The 16,977-nt window shown below is 40.8% G+C and overlaps 1 protein-coding gene across 2 annotated transcripts in view; it reads left to right on the plus strand.

Moving 5' to 3' along the window:
- WDR7 (WD repeat domain 7) overlaps positions 1–16,977 on the plus strand; it is a 114,796-nt gene that overhangs the window by 71,757 nt on the left and 26,062 nt on the right. For both annotated transcript variants that reach the window (XM_090132346.1, XM_090132347.1), the window contains exons 21-24: positions 3,952–4,138; positions 13,452–13,569; positions 14,282–14,431; positions 14,871–14,953. In XM_090132346.1, coding sequence (XP_089988472.1) covers positions 3,952–4,138; positions 13,452–13,569; positions 14,282–14,431; positions 14,871–14,953 — 538 coding nt within the window. The remainder of the gene's footprint in view (positions 1–3,951; positions 4,139–13,451; positions 13,570–14,281; positions 14,432–14,870; positions 14,954–16,977) is intronic.

Consider the following 16,977-nt stretch of genomic DNA (forward strand, 5'->3'; position numbering starts at 1 on the left):
ATGCAAAAATTTGCATAAAAGTTATTCAAATTTTAATTTAGGGCAGAAAATATCCTCTGTCTGAAAGAGAGCACAAACTCTGCTAGAAATTTGCTGCTCCAAAATGAGGAGTTCAAGGGATATGCATTTATAACCAGGATATCCAAAGTTAAGTTTCTCTCTTTCTGCTGGTATTTCATCCAGGTGTATGTCAAATCAGGACCGAAAAAAAAAAAATTATACAAAAAAGGTGCTGATTTTTTAAAATTTCTTATTAAAAAAACACTGTGTCCATGACTTAGAGAAAGAGAGAAGACTGAAAAAATCCCTAAAGCTCTTGTCCCTCACTTCTGTTCTTTTGTATATAAAATCAGAAAAAGATTGAAAGCAAGCTGAATCACATTCTTGGAGTCCATCATTTTTATTTAGCCCAAACTGTATGTTGTGGCAGATTATGAGAATGGGAACCAGAGTTACCAGTATCTTGTTCGTGCCTATACTATTGATTTTCCTGAACAAATTATTTAATTTTTTTAAACCCATCCCCAAAATGAGGATAACAATGCTGATGGGTGTAATATGTTTAAAGCTCTTGGGATTCAGCAAGGAAAGACATCCAAGAAATTCAAAGGGGTAGATGCATTCAAAATAACTGAAATCTTCAGTATTCAGATCACATTCCCATCAGCAGAAATGGTGTTGGCATCAAAGACTCCATGTTTTTGTCTTCTGGAAAATGCTGGGAAAAGTGGGCAACTCAGTACTGACCCTGCTGTGCTTTGTGGGTGGAGGTTTTGCTGCCATACAGCTGCCTTCAGTGAGGGCATGCAAGGATGTGTTTCCAATCCCTACCCTTGATTTGCTTTGCTTGCAGCCTCTGTGCCTAACTTTGTTGCCATGTACATGTGGCACATGTGTCACAACGCAGAGTGAAAGAATCACAGAATCACCAGGGTTGGAAGGGACCTCAAGGATCATGAATCTCCAACCCCCTGCCACATGCAGGGACACCAACCTTCTCATTTAATGCTAGACCAGGCTGCCCAGGGCCCCATCCAGTCTGGCCTTGAACACTTCCAGAGACGGGGCATCCACAACCTCTCTGGGCAGCTGTTCAGCACCTCACCACTCTCTCTGTAAACAATTTTCCCCTGACGTCCAACCTAAATCTCCCCTCCCTCAACTTAAAACCATTTCCCCTCATCCTGCAGTTATCAACCCTTTCAGAGAGATTATTCCTGTCCTGTTTGTAGGCTCCCTTTAGGTATTGAGATGCTGCAATGAGATCACCTCAAAAGATGGGGACAAATTCTGATGCAGATTTATATATAGGAATACATTTCTCGACCTCTCTTTTTCCTCATTTACTGCCTGAACTCAGTCTGTCTGGTTAGTCACACCTAATCTTTAACAAGAGACACTTTCATTGTTTCATCCTTAATAACATTTAACAGCAGAAGATGGATGCAAACCATCACAACTTTCCTATGGCTGAATTTTATTCAGATTTACAGGAGAAAAGCCGAATCTGCTGCTTACAGCCATTTCAGCTTGTTCTTCAGTTTACCTGCCCTTCCTGGGCTTGGGGTGGGTGTCACAGTGCAGCCTCCTGCCCTCTGAGCAGGGTCGGTGGGAGAGGGGCTCTGAGAGCAGCCCCACTAGCAGGGCTTCTCCGCGACTAATTACCTCTTTACTGCGCTGACTCTAATGTGACATGTTTATTGCCTTAACTAACAACTCATTAGCTTAGTTGATGTTTTTGTCAATATTAATTCGTTCATTTAAGCCAAGTCAAAGCTTAAACAAAGATGTCCAGGCTGAGAAACGGGCAGCAGGATGACTTTTGTTCAGTTCATCTTTTCTTCAGCTCAATGTTCACAGGGCAGGTGTCAACAAGAGCAGTACTGGGAGTATCCATATGAGAAATGCTGGAGTGCTTCTCTGCAAAAAAGTGTTTGTGATGCTTCTTAAGGTTCTTTCATTTGAGACAAAATTCATGTGCATTTAAGCTTCCTAGAATCATTGCTGTTGGAAAAGGCTTTTAAAATTATCAAGTCCAACCCCAAACCATCTCCACCGTGCCCACTAAACCATGTTCCCAAGTGTCACATCCCCATGGTTCATGAATACCTCCAGGGATGGGGACTTCACCACCTCCCTGGGCAGCCTGTACCACTGCATCACTGCTCTTCTGGAGAATAATTTTTTCCTAATATCCAGCTGTACTTTTTAAGAAGAAACTTTCAGCTTGTGTTACAGGCATCCAAGTTTGGTGCGAGTTCACGTGCATAGCAAGACTATCAGTAGCTTTTCTGGATGCTGAAATGTCAGGAGCTTTATTTAATGAATCACACAACTCGTAGGAGACAGTTCTGAAAACCAGGGAAAACTGTGTTCAAATCAATAGGTTATCATTACCGCAGAGGCAAACTAAATGAATGTTATTAAGAGGTAACAAATAATTATGTAGTGATAATGATAAATTACCTTTATCTGGGAGCATTGTTTTAGTGTTCCCTCACATTTATATATATGTATGCAACTACTTTAATGAAAAACTAATCTATTGAATGAAATAGCGGGAGGGAGAGAACTTTGTACGTGGGCAAATAAGGACAGGACAAGGGGAAATAGCTTTAAACGGAAAGAGGGCAGATTTAGGTCAGATGTGAGGGGGAAATTCTTTACCCAAATAGCAGTCAGGCTCAGTACTGCTGCCCAGAGCTGCCTGGGTGCACATGCATCCACATGCAGTGGATGGCATGCCCTGGGCAGCCTGAGCTGGTGGGGGGCAGCCAGCCCACGGCAGGGGGGGGGACAACGGGACTTTCTGTGTGCAGGTTGCATAGCATGGCTCTGTCATCTCAAGAGCTGTCAGTGAAACTGTGTTATTAGTTAATGTCTCCTTCTAGTGGCACTTCTATTCTGCTTTCACCCCTCAAGCTGCGATGCCCATAGCTTTGCTGGCAGTAGTGACCAGAGTCAGAATAACATGAAGGCTTTGCAATCATTTCATTCCACTCCCTGAATAAAGCAGTGCCAATCCCCACATGTTTAACACTGAGGAGCTTTGTGGTGGGTTTTGTGACTTTATTTTCTCACTGTTTTTCACTCAGTTAAGCATATCTGGCGCAAACTTATTTTAGCTCCAGCAGGATTCAACAATGTATAATCTAAACAGGGCCTAATTTAACTGCTTTCTTCCCCATTTGTTCTCCTGAGACATTGCTGCAAAATTATTTACCTTCTTTTCTGAGAGGTTTTTATTACCCCGTTAATATTATCACAGATTCTGTTTGAGTGATTTTTAAAATTTTTTTGCAACTCTCTATTGAAGGGGAATTTCTTCTTATAATTTCTTTCATCGTGATTCACCCTGATTTTTTTTTTCTTCACCATTATCTGGTGTGTAGATTGACTATTTTTTTGCATCAAGATTATTTCTAGCATAGTAAAAACATTGTGATTAAGTATTGGCATGGGGCTGTTTAAAGCAGATGACTGTACTGTGCTGTCTTGGGTGCTTTAACATAGGGGCTGATGCTACCATAGAGAACTTGTTCAGGATCTGGCAGGCAGAGGCTGGCTGGGGTTCAGCATTGCTGATGGGACGCAAAACTTTAACACATCCTGGGCTTATGTGTAACTGAAAATTATCATTTGTTACTATAGCTCTCAAAACCTGATTCCTTGCAGAGTCATCTGTAGGAGCTGTAGGTGCTTTCCACAAAGCTTGTATAATCTGGGGATAATACAACTTCTAAGACACAACGTTTTTGAAATTTAACTAAAAATATCTCAGGCTTCTTCTATCTTTCCATCGAATTTTCCATTGACTATAGGAGTTCCTGGAAAGAATCTGAAAGTGGTATTTTTAATGAATTTAAACTGCCCTTAGAGTAAAATATAGAACAATGTTTGTAATGTGTAACACCTTTCATTGCTCTGGTTCTCTCCCATTCTCCTTGACAGGCAAGGCATTGACATTTCTGCTGCTGCAGCCTCCCAGCCCCAAGCTGCCCGCGCACAGCACCATCCGCAGAACTGCCATTGACCTCATCGGCCGTGGCTTCACTGTCTGGGAGCCCTACATGGACGTCTCTGCAGTGCTGATGGGCCTGCTGGAGCTCTGCGCTGATGCTGAGAAGCAGCTTGCCAAGTAGGTGTCTCCTTATAAACTTATGAACCCTGCGTCCTCTGCGACCTGTATGCAAAATCGTAGAATTGTTAAGGGAAAGACTTCTAAGATCATCTAGTCCAGATCCTGGGTTTAGAGTAGTCAGTCATCTCAGATACAAATAAAATGGAATTATTTGAGATGGAGGGGACCCCTAAAGGCCATCTGGTCTCGCTCCCCTACAGAAAACAGGGATACGTACAGCCCAGTGAAGTGCTCAGAGCCCCATCCAGCCTGACCTTGAATATCAAAAAGGACAGGGCACCCACCACCCTTATGGGCAACCTGTGTCAGTGCTTCTCTACCCTTAGCATAAAGAACTTGTTTCTTATATCTAGTGTAAATCTTCCCTCTTTCAATTTGAAACCATTTCCCTTTGTCCTATCACAACAGACTCTGCTAAAGAGTCTGTCCTCTTCATTATGTTGGCCCTGCTTTAGATAGTGAAGTAGCTGTAGTAGTTGGCAAGGAGATGGAAAAAGGAAAGGAATCCTCCATTTTGGATACAGCAGGGTTTTTTTTTTTGTTGGTAACATTACTATTGGTAGCATTAAGGAAACTTGTATATTTAAGGATTGCTAAGAAATCATACATTCAGTGGACCACAGTCTATCTTTCAAGTTTGTAGACAGCTTATTAAGGTGTCCTGAATAAAGATACAGATGGTTTAGGTTAGATTTAGCTGTCTTGTACATGTTCTGATCTCCTGGAAAGAAAATCATAGAATAACAGAATGGCTCTGTCATGCACAGTGTAGAAATAAAATCTTTCAGTTAAGTATTTGCAGCTGGGTCTAAAGAGGAAGAAGTGTGTTGATTTCAGTTCAGGTCTTGGGCTTGCCTCATTTGTACAGACCAGATTCTCTTCTTCAAAGTGCCATTAATCACACCATCAAGTAGTTATAGCTAAACACAAAGTGAACTCATTAGGAGGACTTGAATAATAAAGGTAGTGTCCTGCAAATTTTGTTTTAAGATCACAGAATTTTTTGATTTTATTGTTTGGGGTTTATTAGTGTGGCTTTGCAGCAGATGAGTAGCGTTGTTATTGAGTATGCCTAAACGTATGAGCTGAGTCCCAGAGGTAGTATATTTCTACTGGGGAGCTGATTCTCACAGTCCTTACTCTGTAGATCCGATTAATGACAACAGGACTATTTGTACAGTGAAGGATTTGCAGTATAGTCTTCATTTTTATTATTGTTTGTTGTGAAACTGGCCATCTGGTCTGAAATTTATTCTAAATTGCAAACTAAATGTATTTTAATTTATTTGGTTTCTACCAAAAAAGCAAACAACTTCAGCATGCTGACCAGTTCGAGTTCTGAATTTGGGGTATGTGCAGATGGGATGTGTTTCCCAGCAGAATACAAACTCTCCACGTGTGTGAATCGTGGTAACGCTTTTCGTTTCAGCTTTCTGAATTTGCACTGATTGAAATTCTAGTGCTTTCTGTGTCTGGCACACAAAGTTTTGTATGAATATTCACTAGGGGGTTTTTTAAAAATGTATTTAATGTTTAATTTTTTCTATGTAGTGTTTTCTCCGTAGTATTTTCATTAGTGACACTCTTTAAGTGTTAATTATTAAATTACTTCATAAACCATACATTAATGTAGGAGCAATTTCATTCTAGAAGGAGACTTCGTGACTCATCTGTGAAAGGTTTTTGCTCATGAAAAAATAAGCTCTTGATTCTGAAATTGCAGAGCTCAACATAACTGCTTATTTAGGTATTAATATTATTGCATTTCTGAAAATGTGGGGGCTCACTTTACAGTACATGATATTTTGCTTGTGGCTTTGTGCCTTCCAGGCTTTTGGATGTATTCTGAAGCATGTAGGGAAAAAGAACTGTATGTTAAAGGAGAAGAAAATGTTTGTATTAAACTGCAGTTAGGCATTTCTGCAGGGAATATTGATATACATTAGAACTTTGTGGTTAGCATAAGGAGGGTCTCTGGTTAGCTTCCAGATATTTTTGTTTACAACACCACTGTAGTAACATTAGTTTAGATATTAAAAATAATATTCCTAATTGTTTTTCCATTTTATTCTGAGCCTATTGTTTGATACATCAGTAATTGTTGTGTTTTGGAGTTTTTTTTGTACACTGTGCTGGATGAAACTATATAATCAGGAGCACCTCTAATGATAAGCATTATTGACGGGTATTTAAACTGTTTTTACAGTTTTCAATAATTTTCTGGTTTTGTCGAGAAGTTCTCTTGTTTGCAGCAGTAAGTTTGAAAACCACAAGCACTTGCAGTAGAAGTCCACATCATTAACCTCAGCATTCAGTATCAAAACCTAGTTCTGAAAACTGCTATGTTGCAAGTTTTGTTTTATAAATATGCTTAAAACTGTTTACTGATAAACACACACGAACATTTTAAGGGATGGATGGAGAAAGGAGCTGACTGTGTTTATCTTAATGCATCCACCTGTGGAAGCACTAAGATTTGTACCTTTTACATTGCGTTGAGGGAGATTACTGAGTTTATATAGCAGTTTTGATTTCCTCAGACTGTGAAGGATGAGTGATTGCGGTGTGTTGAGGGCAGTTAGTGGATAAATCTGTACAAACTGGGTGAATATTATTATCTGCCTGAACCTCGATTATTTCTTTTAGCTTGACAGAAGCCAAGACATTTTGCCTTCCCAAAGAATCTTGTGTGTTCTATTGTATTTAAATGTGGGCTTGCACAAATCAGTGAATACAGTTCTTCAGAAAGTAATTTTCATCTTGCTATTACATTCTTAGCTGTCATAAAGATTAGTATGGCTCTCTATACACAGAGCACTGAATAAATGAATGTATCAGCATGTAGCCTTGAGGAGCCCAATGCAATTTTCATGATGATAAATTGCATAATAAGCGAGAAAGTGTTTGCTTATTAATCCATAACAAGATTTAGATTGAAAATGGCCTGTTACATTCATGACAGATACAGTACTGACTGCAGACAGACTAAGATGGAAAGAAATGGAGCAACAATGTGTGCAGGGGGTTAAGTGTGCATCTTACCCTCCCGGTGCCCTGCTGAGCTGCCCCTTTTTGTGCCTGATTTACCGTGTACACAATAACAGTGCACAGCTGCCTGGCTTCTATCCCTGATGTTAAGAACGTTTTATGAAAGAGCTTTTATGTCAAGCTTGTGCTTTAAAAAAAATCACTTCACATTTATTGGAAAAAAAAAAAAAAGAGGTGTTTTCTTTTTTCCCTTCTGAATTAAATATCTGAGTGGAAATCCAAAACTTGGGTGTTTATATCTCCTCTGCTCTCCCTGTTCATCCCAGTCCCCAAAGGCTGCAGCAGGCTAGCCAGTGAAGCTGCTCAGGCATGAGGATTCAGTGTATTTTTCTAGCACTTATTAGGCTTTGATTTCTTGGCACAGGTGACTGTAGGGATTATTGCTGTCTGTAATTTTTGCTCTTTGAATTACAAGCTACAGTTTGATACAGATTGTGATACCATATACCAAAATGAACAACTTACGTTTCTGTCTACACATATGTTAACACACGTGTGTGTAGCAAATAATTAGACTAAATTTCTTCAGTTTTGACTGCGATTAGTGGAAACCTTTTTGTTTTATGTCTGTATACATTCTGCCTGTGAATGTATGTTATGTAATACGAACATCCCTAGTTTTCAAGTGCAGTGGAACAGCTTTGGACTATTGCCTAAACAGTTGCTGAAATTTTTAAAGGACAAATGAGAGACAGATGAGTCCTTACTGAGAGGACGAGGAGGAGGCAGATGAATTCCAAGCTTCCCAGCTTCACGACAGGGAGGATGGTTGGTTCCTTCCCCTTTGTTCAGCCATTGCTTCAGTGCTGCACATGTAAACAGAAGGGGGTTTCTGAGGCATATTGCTTTTGGTTCCTGTTGAATGAGATGGGATATGCCAGTCCTCACTGCTTTCCCTCCCTCTTGCTTTAGAGGAGAAAAAGCATAGGAGTGTCTGTTTTGCAAATAGCTGCTTTCTCTCAAAGGCAAAATAGGCCCCACCTCTGCCAAAGACCCTCTGTGAAATCATGCACTTTGCGATCTCTTTTCCGGCTTCTTTCTGTAGCTTCTCCTTGTGTGTGACTGGTAGAAAACATCTGTTTGGTAAATTTTCAGTTGTGGTGTCAGAACTGGTGATCTTTTCTGGGATGTCATTAGGGTTTGATGCATTTGGATATCTGTTGTTTTTTTTGTTTTTTTTTTTTTTAATAAGAGGTGAAGTCTGACTCTCGAAGAGTATGATGACCAAATTCAAGCAGGCATCATATTCATTTTTAATAACTCAGACTATAAAATATGTTTTAGATTTAAAATATATCTTACAGGTATGTTCCAAATTATTCCTCTCAACTACTTAAGAATCTAAAATTTTTTGTACATTTTAAAAGTGTCAGTCTCTATCTACATGCAAATTCTGATTTATTAACTTTTTCAATTGAGCAGTTACGAGTAGAATAATTCAATTATGTAAACAATTTGGGTAACAGCATTTCAAAACATACCTCCTGATGAGAATCAGCTTTTCCTTAAGAAAGCAGATAAAAAGGAGAAATGAAAAACCCAGTTATGTGGAGTATATGAACCCCGTTTTCTTCTGTGATTAACTTGTGATTTAAATCAGTGCACAGTGCTTGCCATTGCACAGACAGCGCCACCAGTAGCATTGCTGAAGGTTACAACCCACAGGTTAAGATCCTGAGCCCATGGAACTGTTGTTGCACTCTCATCGGTGCTACCTAATTACTGTGATGACTTGAGGATGGGGTCAGGCAGAAATGTGCTCCTCTGAAGAGCCTGCCTGAAGCACAGCCCTGATTGCACAGGCAAATAATGGGACACTGCCTAAAGGGGACGTGTGTTCCCTCGAATGACATCTTAGTGAAAATCAAAGCAAAAACAATGTTCTTTCTTAATTGAAAAGGCAGCAAGGAGGAGATAATGTTTTTGGTGTACTGTGCTGTGAAGGGATGTCAGACACTCTGTACCACTGATGTGCAGGGCCGTGGCTGCCTGAGGCTTGGGCAGAGCTGCCCATAGGGCACCTGGTCTGTAGGACCCACACAGGGACTCACTACAAAAGAAAATAATCCTGTCTATTAGATACCGTTGTTTTCCAGTTTTGAGAGACCGAGGCTGCTAGCTGTGTGGCCATATTTCCCCGAGAGTGCAGGAGTCTGGCCAGTGAAAATCAGCTCCTGGAAATCAGCTGGATGGCACGAGTCAAAAGCACAAATAGGTGCAGGAAAGCCAGCTTTCCTACTCTTTGGTACAGTTAGAATATCATCTCTGATATTAGCAATGTGTGCTAGAGGACAGGCTGTGACCATTTTGTCTGCTGCACTCTCAAAAATCGTTCTTGAAATGTCTGCTAACGGTGCAGTGGGAAGACAGGGGCAGGAGGAGGACAAGAGGCACAACACATGTTGCCTCCTTGTGTGGGAGGTACTGAAGTCCTAAAGCCCATCAATACAAGAGCAGAAGTTTGGGTACAAAACTAGCGTTTCCCTCTGTGCGTTAGTTCTGCATCTGCCTTTGTTTTGTTGGAGGTTTGGGCAGTGTGCCTGCCTTCTGAAGGAGGATGTGTAGGCCAGCTGGCCTGGCCAGGGGGTTAATCCCTGCCTGCATACTGCCACTGCTGAGCGATGCTAATGAATTAACAAAAAGCCTGTTGCTTTTCAGGAAAATGCACGCTTTACCAGGCACCCTGTAAGGAAGAGTGCTGCTGGCAGAAATACGAGGCCTTCTCGTAGGAAAAGTATGAGGCTTTGAGGTTTCCATTGCTTTTGAAAGATAATGAGGTTGGTCTGAACACCTCACTCTGATGCCATCTTCCTGTTTCATCACTTCTGTCTGTAAAGTCCCTACATGGTTTTTTTAAGTTATATTCAAATTTGCTTTTCCAGACAAAAAAAGACATCTTCATAATACTGTTGCAGAGACTTTGTTGGTTTTCAAAACATTAATGCAAATGATAATGGTGGGGAATGGGAAAGGAAATAACAAACGTTGTGTGCTATTTTTATGAGTTCAGATCTGTAAAATCTTGTTGCTTCAGAAAAGTAGTTCATTTGGTAGAAAACGCTTTAACCGCACTGAAGTTTTTTGCTGCAAAGTACCTAATTTGTAAGCTTACAGTAAAAAAATATTCTTAAAGTTATTTTTAGGGACACCCTTTAAAGAACAAACAAACACAAAACAACCAAGAGAGCGTGCAGCGTTCTGCAGACACTTGTTTCTGTTTTTTCAGACATAAATGAACAAAAGCCAACAGAACTATACCGGCACAATTTGAGGCATGCATAAATAACTGAGTTTGGTTACAGAATGCCACCTCAGTCCTGTCCAAAAGCAGGAGTGGACTTGGCTGTCACCAATTTGACTTCATAAACTCTTGTTACTCTTCAACGTGAACGTGAGGTCTAGGATAAGAAATGTTGGAATGTGTGGTTTGTCAATTTTAGCTGCTGAAAATCAGGAGATCTCAAATGTTTATGTTTCAGGGTGAGTAAACAGACTAACCCAAATGTTTCTGGACTTCAGAAAAATGAGCTGATGCTTTTTCTTGCCATTTTGAGTTTAGTATATTTGAACTGCTTGTGCTGGTGGAATATCAAATGGGAAAAGCCCATTGTTTGTAAAGGTGTGGAGTGTCAGGAGTACAGGAAACATACATTGTGATTGGTGCATGGCATTGTTTCAATTTCTCCTCTCTCTCATTTATTTTCAGGGCAAGCTGAGTCTTGCTTTTATAGCAGAACCTCGCTGACTCTGATAAACCAGTTTTTACCCATATGGAACCACACAGAGAGGGATGCAAGTGCAGAGTGTTTACTTTTCTTTCCATGACGATGCTTTTAATTTCCATGGCTTTCCTGCCAGAGAGGTTGCTTGCAGCTTTTTGATTTTGAGGAGCTTGCAAGGTGTAAAGGAGGGCTGAGCCAGCCAACCCTGAGGTGGAAGGGATGGGCAAAAATGGGTGCTGGCCTCACAGCTGTGCTGAGCAGCATCACCACCACTCTGACCAGCAGCATCTGAGGCAGCATGCTGGATGAGGATTTGGAGCAGAGCATTCCCATTCATCCATTTTAATAGCATTAAATGTGTAAAATGAATGCGATCATAGAACTGGAAACGGCAGCCCTTACTTCAATGAGTAATCTCTCAGAAAGCAGCATGACTACTTGGGTGTGTAAGGGCTGCAGAAGGAGACGTCTGGTTATGATGGCTGTGCAGCTCTGCTGACAGCTTTGTGCTGCTTTGCAGGCATTGTGTTACGTGTTTTAATGAGTTACAGCTTACCTAATTGGGCTGTCCTCTGCGTTTAGAAATGCATAATATTTTTTTCTGAAACTTCAGATTCTAGAGAAGATGATTTCACTGCACCGGAGTCATTTTATTGAATGTATTTTTATCTCATTTACATTCTTTAAACATCTGAAATCACAGGAATAGTAGAGATTTTATCTTCTTTCATGTAATAAAACGTTTTATTGTTAACATGCACTTAAATGACATACTTACGCTGAAGCAAATCTTCATTTTTATTAGCATTCACATCTATTTGTAATACAAACAGCTGAGATATATAAACTCCATTAAAATTTGATGGCAGTTTATTAGACAGCGTTGTTCTCCTGCACATTCTCAAAACTTATCCCCCGTGCAGAGGGAGAATCCAGGCTTCATCTCTGGTCTTCAGACAGAGATCACTGCTGGTGGAGGTGGCAGCATGCAGGAAAGGACCTCATTTTTACAGGAAAACGATTAACCTGTCCATGTTGTTTACAGGTTAATATTTTGTTGTTGCTAAGCTGCAAAGGGCTGGGGGGGGGAGTGGTAAGTGAGGAGGCTACTTTGGGTAACATGGCTATAGCAGCAGGATTGTTTCAGGGCTGGCAAAGAGCTGTTTGTGGTGTCACTTTTCTTGCTGCAGTATGCACGTTGGAGAAAGCTGTCTCTGCTGGATGGGCTGCAGAGGCTGTTTGTGCCAGGCTAATCCCACCGAACGCTGTGTCCCAGCTGCTTCTTCCTGGTTTGTATAAGCCCAATTCCTTCTCAGAGGATGATCTTTCTTGGTTGCCACACATCCCTTTTCCTCCCATTTCTACCTCCCACACTGCTGCTGTTTTCTATTGGGAAAATGTTCCCTTCTGGAAATGGTAGCCAGGAGGTAAACACTGCTTTGCCATAATGCCCTCCCCCCATAGTATTAACTGAGTGCCTCCAAGTGTTGCTGATTTTTGTATTCTGATTCTTAGGCAGATCAAATATAACTTCATGCATTAGCTTGCTTTTCTGAAGGCACAGAGCTCTTAGCCTGGAGAAGTACTTTCATTTTGGGCTGTGGATTGTGGGTGAGGGTACAGGAAGGATTTGTAGAATTTCTGGATAGTGTACAGTTTGCCCAGCAAGAATGCAGTCTGCTATGACATAGATACTGGTAGTTAAAGCAGTGATAGTTGAAGTAGTAGCCTTTTAAGAACGGAAGCTTTCAGTCAAAAATTAGATATGCATCTTCTTTGTCAGCTAACCTATTCTCTCAGTTATGACAAAAGAGATATTATTTTTGATTAATGTAGTTACTGGTTACCTACTTTATTTTTTCTTAAATTTATGCTGTCACAGCAAATTAAAATGCTACATATGGAAAACTCAGATGCTAGTTAATCTCTGAGAGTTATTTGAAACACTGCAGTACAAACCTCGTGGTTAGAAATTTTTAAAGAGCATTTGAATAATTTTAGTAAGTGACATAAGGCTTGGGTCCGTCATCTCTGCATGCTTCTGTAAGTGCTGCACTAAAGCAAATCAAACTGAACAGATTCAGCGAGTTCAATTCAAGAAGCCTCTTGCTTAATCTCCTGTAACTAGTGCGTAGCTGAATTAAGTAGATTTACTATGAAAAGGATGTTTTTCAGCCTGAATTTTAAGATTTTGTAAAAGTGTAAAACGTAATTTCTTTACAAGACATTCCTCATTTGCCTTGTCCTGGGTGCCGTGATATGTATTCAACACATACAGGTAATTTGTTAACAAGGCCTTTTTAACACTTGGGACAGATGCACATACTGTTTTCAATCTTCATGGTTAATTATTCGATTTTGTATTTGATGATAGAACACCCTGACTCCTAATCACTGCTCATTGTTGTGACTCCATTATATTCTAACTGTTTGAGTGCTCCCGTTGACCTTGAACTGACATTATAAGCTGTTTCTAATCTCTTCACTCTATATTTCTAATGCTCCTTTTCTTTCTCCCTGCTTTGTCTGGCGCCGTTTAGCATCACAATGGGGCTGCCCCTGAGCCCGGCGGCTGACTCTGCACGCTCCGCACGCCACGCGCTCTCGCTCATCGCCACAGCCCGGCCGCCCGCCTTCATTACCACCATCGCCAAGGAGGTGAGCAGGGTGGTGAGCCCCCGTGGGACAGCAGTGAGCCCTCACACGTCCTGCCCTTCCTCCCCAGAAGGGGAAAAAGCAAGGGTCGTGTTTGTATTGTTGCAAATCGGTTCTTTCCAAATGACACGCGAGTTACGACTGGGTTTATACTTTGTCGGTTGAGTTACATCTTTGTCTTGTCCTGATCTACAGGTTGTCCAGACTTCAAATATAAACGTGTAAAAATCCTACTTTCCTTCGGCAATGCAGACCCATCCAATTAAGTATGAATTGAAGCAGGATGGGGACTTAGCCATGCAGGCTGGGGGCAAGGAGGGGGCGGTGCTCAGAGGTTGGTGTGGTTCGGTGCTGTCTTTCTGAGACTCATCTGAGTGAACCCAGATGCCTGGAGCTTTTGCTTAGCTAGATGTTCAGCAGCAGGCCACAAAAAGCCTGGTATAAAGCAGGCACCTGCTTCCTGAGGAAATACGAAGAAAAATGCCACAATTATGTAATCAGAACCCTAAGCATTTGCTCATTTTGACCTGTAGCTTCGTGAGATTAAGTAATACTCAAAATAAAGGTAGACCTTTGTTTAAAAACTACATCAGGGATGACAACTGGTGACTCATAATCAAAGTGAAGTAAAGCAAAGCATTCTCACCCCATGTAACGTATTCAGTAAGAATATTTAGTAAATCCAAGTTTGCATGTGTAACCTTGCTCCTTGTAGGTGCACAGACACACCGCCCTTGCAGCAAATACACAGTCTCAGCAGAATATTCACACCACAACTCTTGCTCGGGCTAAAGGAGAGATCTTGAGAGTCATTGAAATACTTATTGAGAAGATGCCTACCGACGTTGTGGACCTTCTTGTGGAGGTAATGCTGTCGTGCCATATGGCTTTGTGGTTTTGATGCAGTAATAAATAATTACTTGGCCGGAACGGCATTGTGGCATTTGATTCTCTTGTGCACCATAAACCTTTTTAACTTAAAATGTTAAGCAGTTTTGTGGCGTTATTGTGGGGGGATCAAGCAAGCAAGATAGTATGCTGGTGGTTACATGTGTGCTTGTGGGACTAGTATCTGGACATGCTGGGGGTCATTTGGATATGTTTAGCCTTCGTCTTCATTGGTGCTAACTAGTACTGATAAAGAATGGTACAGGCAATGCAATTGTTCTGCAGTTTTGGTACATATTTTAAATTTAGGTTTTGAAAATGCAGTAAGGCACAGAAATGTTTTATTTTTGCCTGTCAGAACCTTTAGTATGAAGTATACAATACAATGTCAGATATTTTTAACTTTTGTTTCCAAGGTTATGGACATCATCATGTATTGCCTCGAAGGATCTTTAGTTAAGAAAAAAGGTCTTCAAGAATGCTTTCCAGCCATCTGCAGGTAAGTTCTTCCTTCGTGAATAATGTGAACAAAATAATGGGGGTCTCTGCCAAGATGCATTTCATATTTGGAGTGAAACATACTTGCTTCTTACAACAGCAAATCAGAAGAATGGTTTTTAGCTTTTTTCTAATTCTTTAGAGATTTTTAGTTTTATACCACATCTGACAGATAGAAACCAGAAAAGAGAAGCATTAACCAAGTATTGTAGAAGTCCAGAACGAGGAAAACACTGTGCAGCCTCTTGGAAAAACTGTCCTGCTGCCCTGTCATGCATGCTAACTGCAACAGCTGCATAAGCAGACCAAATTAATTGGGCAGCTTTCTTTCAAAGGGTTTATGAATATCTTTGTTGCTGTTGTTGCAGAAATGATAATAACATTCTTGAGTAACAAGCTAGATTCCAATATGTATGACCTGCTTGAGTGAATTAATTGACATAATCATGTACAGGCTGCAGAAGAAAAATGGACTAAGATGGTGACAGCAGAAAATAAGGATTTGGTTTGGAGGGTTAGGGGAGCTTAGTGGTGGATTGTTTCCAGGTACAGGTAGCCTGTGCTGACTTCCTCAAACACCTTGGAGCTGAATTGCTGTCTCTTCCTAAGCTGTGATGAAGCTGTGAGCAGCCAGCTTAAGCTACATGTCAGCTCTCCTGGTGTAGGTGGGCCTACAAGCTCTCTTGCTTTCATTTCTAGATCTGTTGTCAGCAGCTTAGTCCTTCAGGAAAGCCTGGCCAAATAGCAAAAAATTATCTAACTCACAGGAAGTTTAAGCCTGTCTCTGCTCTGCTCTCTGAAATGTCCTCCAGTGGAGAATTCTGAAAATAAAAGTTGCGTCCCTTAATGGAAGTAGCTGACTGCTGTTGTAATCTGTGTGATCTGTCAGTCTGTTGTTGGCACAGCCCTGCAGTTTTGGGTGAGCCTCTCAGACCTGCTGGAATTTGCTCCTCTCCCAACACATCCTTGAGCTCTGAGCAGATTTGGGAAGCAGGGAACAAAAGCTGAATTCAGGTACCCCTGCTGGGGGACAGGTGAGCCCTGTGGCAGAAAGCAGGACACAAAGGCTGCTGTTGAAGTGGTTTTTAAAAAAAATTTTGAAGCTCTCACACTGATGCAGGAGATGCAATTGAAATTAAACCTTGCAAAATCAGAAGAGCACTGTTGGTTTCTTTAGAGTGTGCAGATTCCCAGCCCCACTGATCTGGGGAGGGAGCTGAGCACCATTATGTGCTTTGGTCCTGGGATGTTTCTGCTTGGCTCTGAGCCTCTTTAACAGTAAAATGGCAATTTACAACATGTGGACACTCACAGCTTCTTAAGACTATGATGAATGTCCCAGTTATACCATTAAACCAGTACAACCAATAAATTGTAACTTTTGTCTCTCCACCATTACATTTTAATTTAATAAGCTATTAAAATATTGAGTAGTTTCAAGAAAGGAACTATTATTCTGTTGACAGATAAGACACTGATAGAGGTAGTTTTCGTTCTTCTTGATACTTTAAAAGGCTTAACGTAACACATAAATGCAAGGGCAAGTGGGAATTAGTGCAAAAAATCTTCCCTTTCCTGTTGTACTTTTATAGTTATACATTATCTTAACAGATTGTTAAATTACAAGTAATATTTCCTATTATACATAGTTATAGCCATTGTAAAAATGATACAGCACCCCACTGACGTGGTCATTCAGCCCAGTGGAAATTTTCATAAGATTTTAGCAAGTTGTTGAGCATCTGGAGAGAGTCCAAGTGGAAGCACTTTGACGTAATCCTATTATTAATTCTGTTAATATCTGCTGCCCTTTCTGCTGACCTGCATTATATGCACACCTGTTGTGACTAAATTGTGTAGGTGCCCAAATACTTTAATTAGGTGTGCATTCTTATTCATAGCCTCTCATAAGGCATTTCCGCAGTGTTCTATAATGACAAATATTTTGCTTGTTTGTCCCTTTGAAGGGGTGGTCATATTTTAATAGGACAGTAAAAAACCACAGCTGTGAACGGCAGTGTGCTG

The sequence above is a fragment of the Phasianus colchicus genome, chromosome Z (assembly GCF_987193195.1).
Source record: "Phasianus colchicus chromosome Z, bPhaCol1.hap1.1, whole genome shotgun sequence".
In the NCBI taxonomy this organism is placed as follows: domain Eukaryota; kingdom Metazoa; phylum Chordata; class Aves; order Galliformes; family Phasianidae; genus Phasianus; species Phasianus colchicus.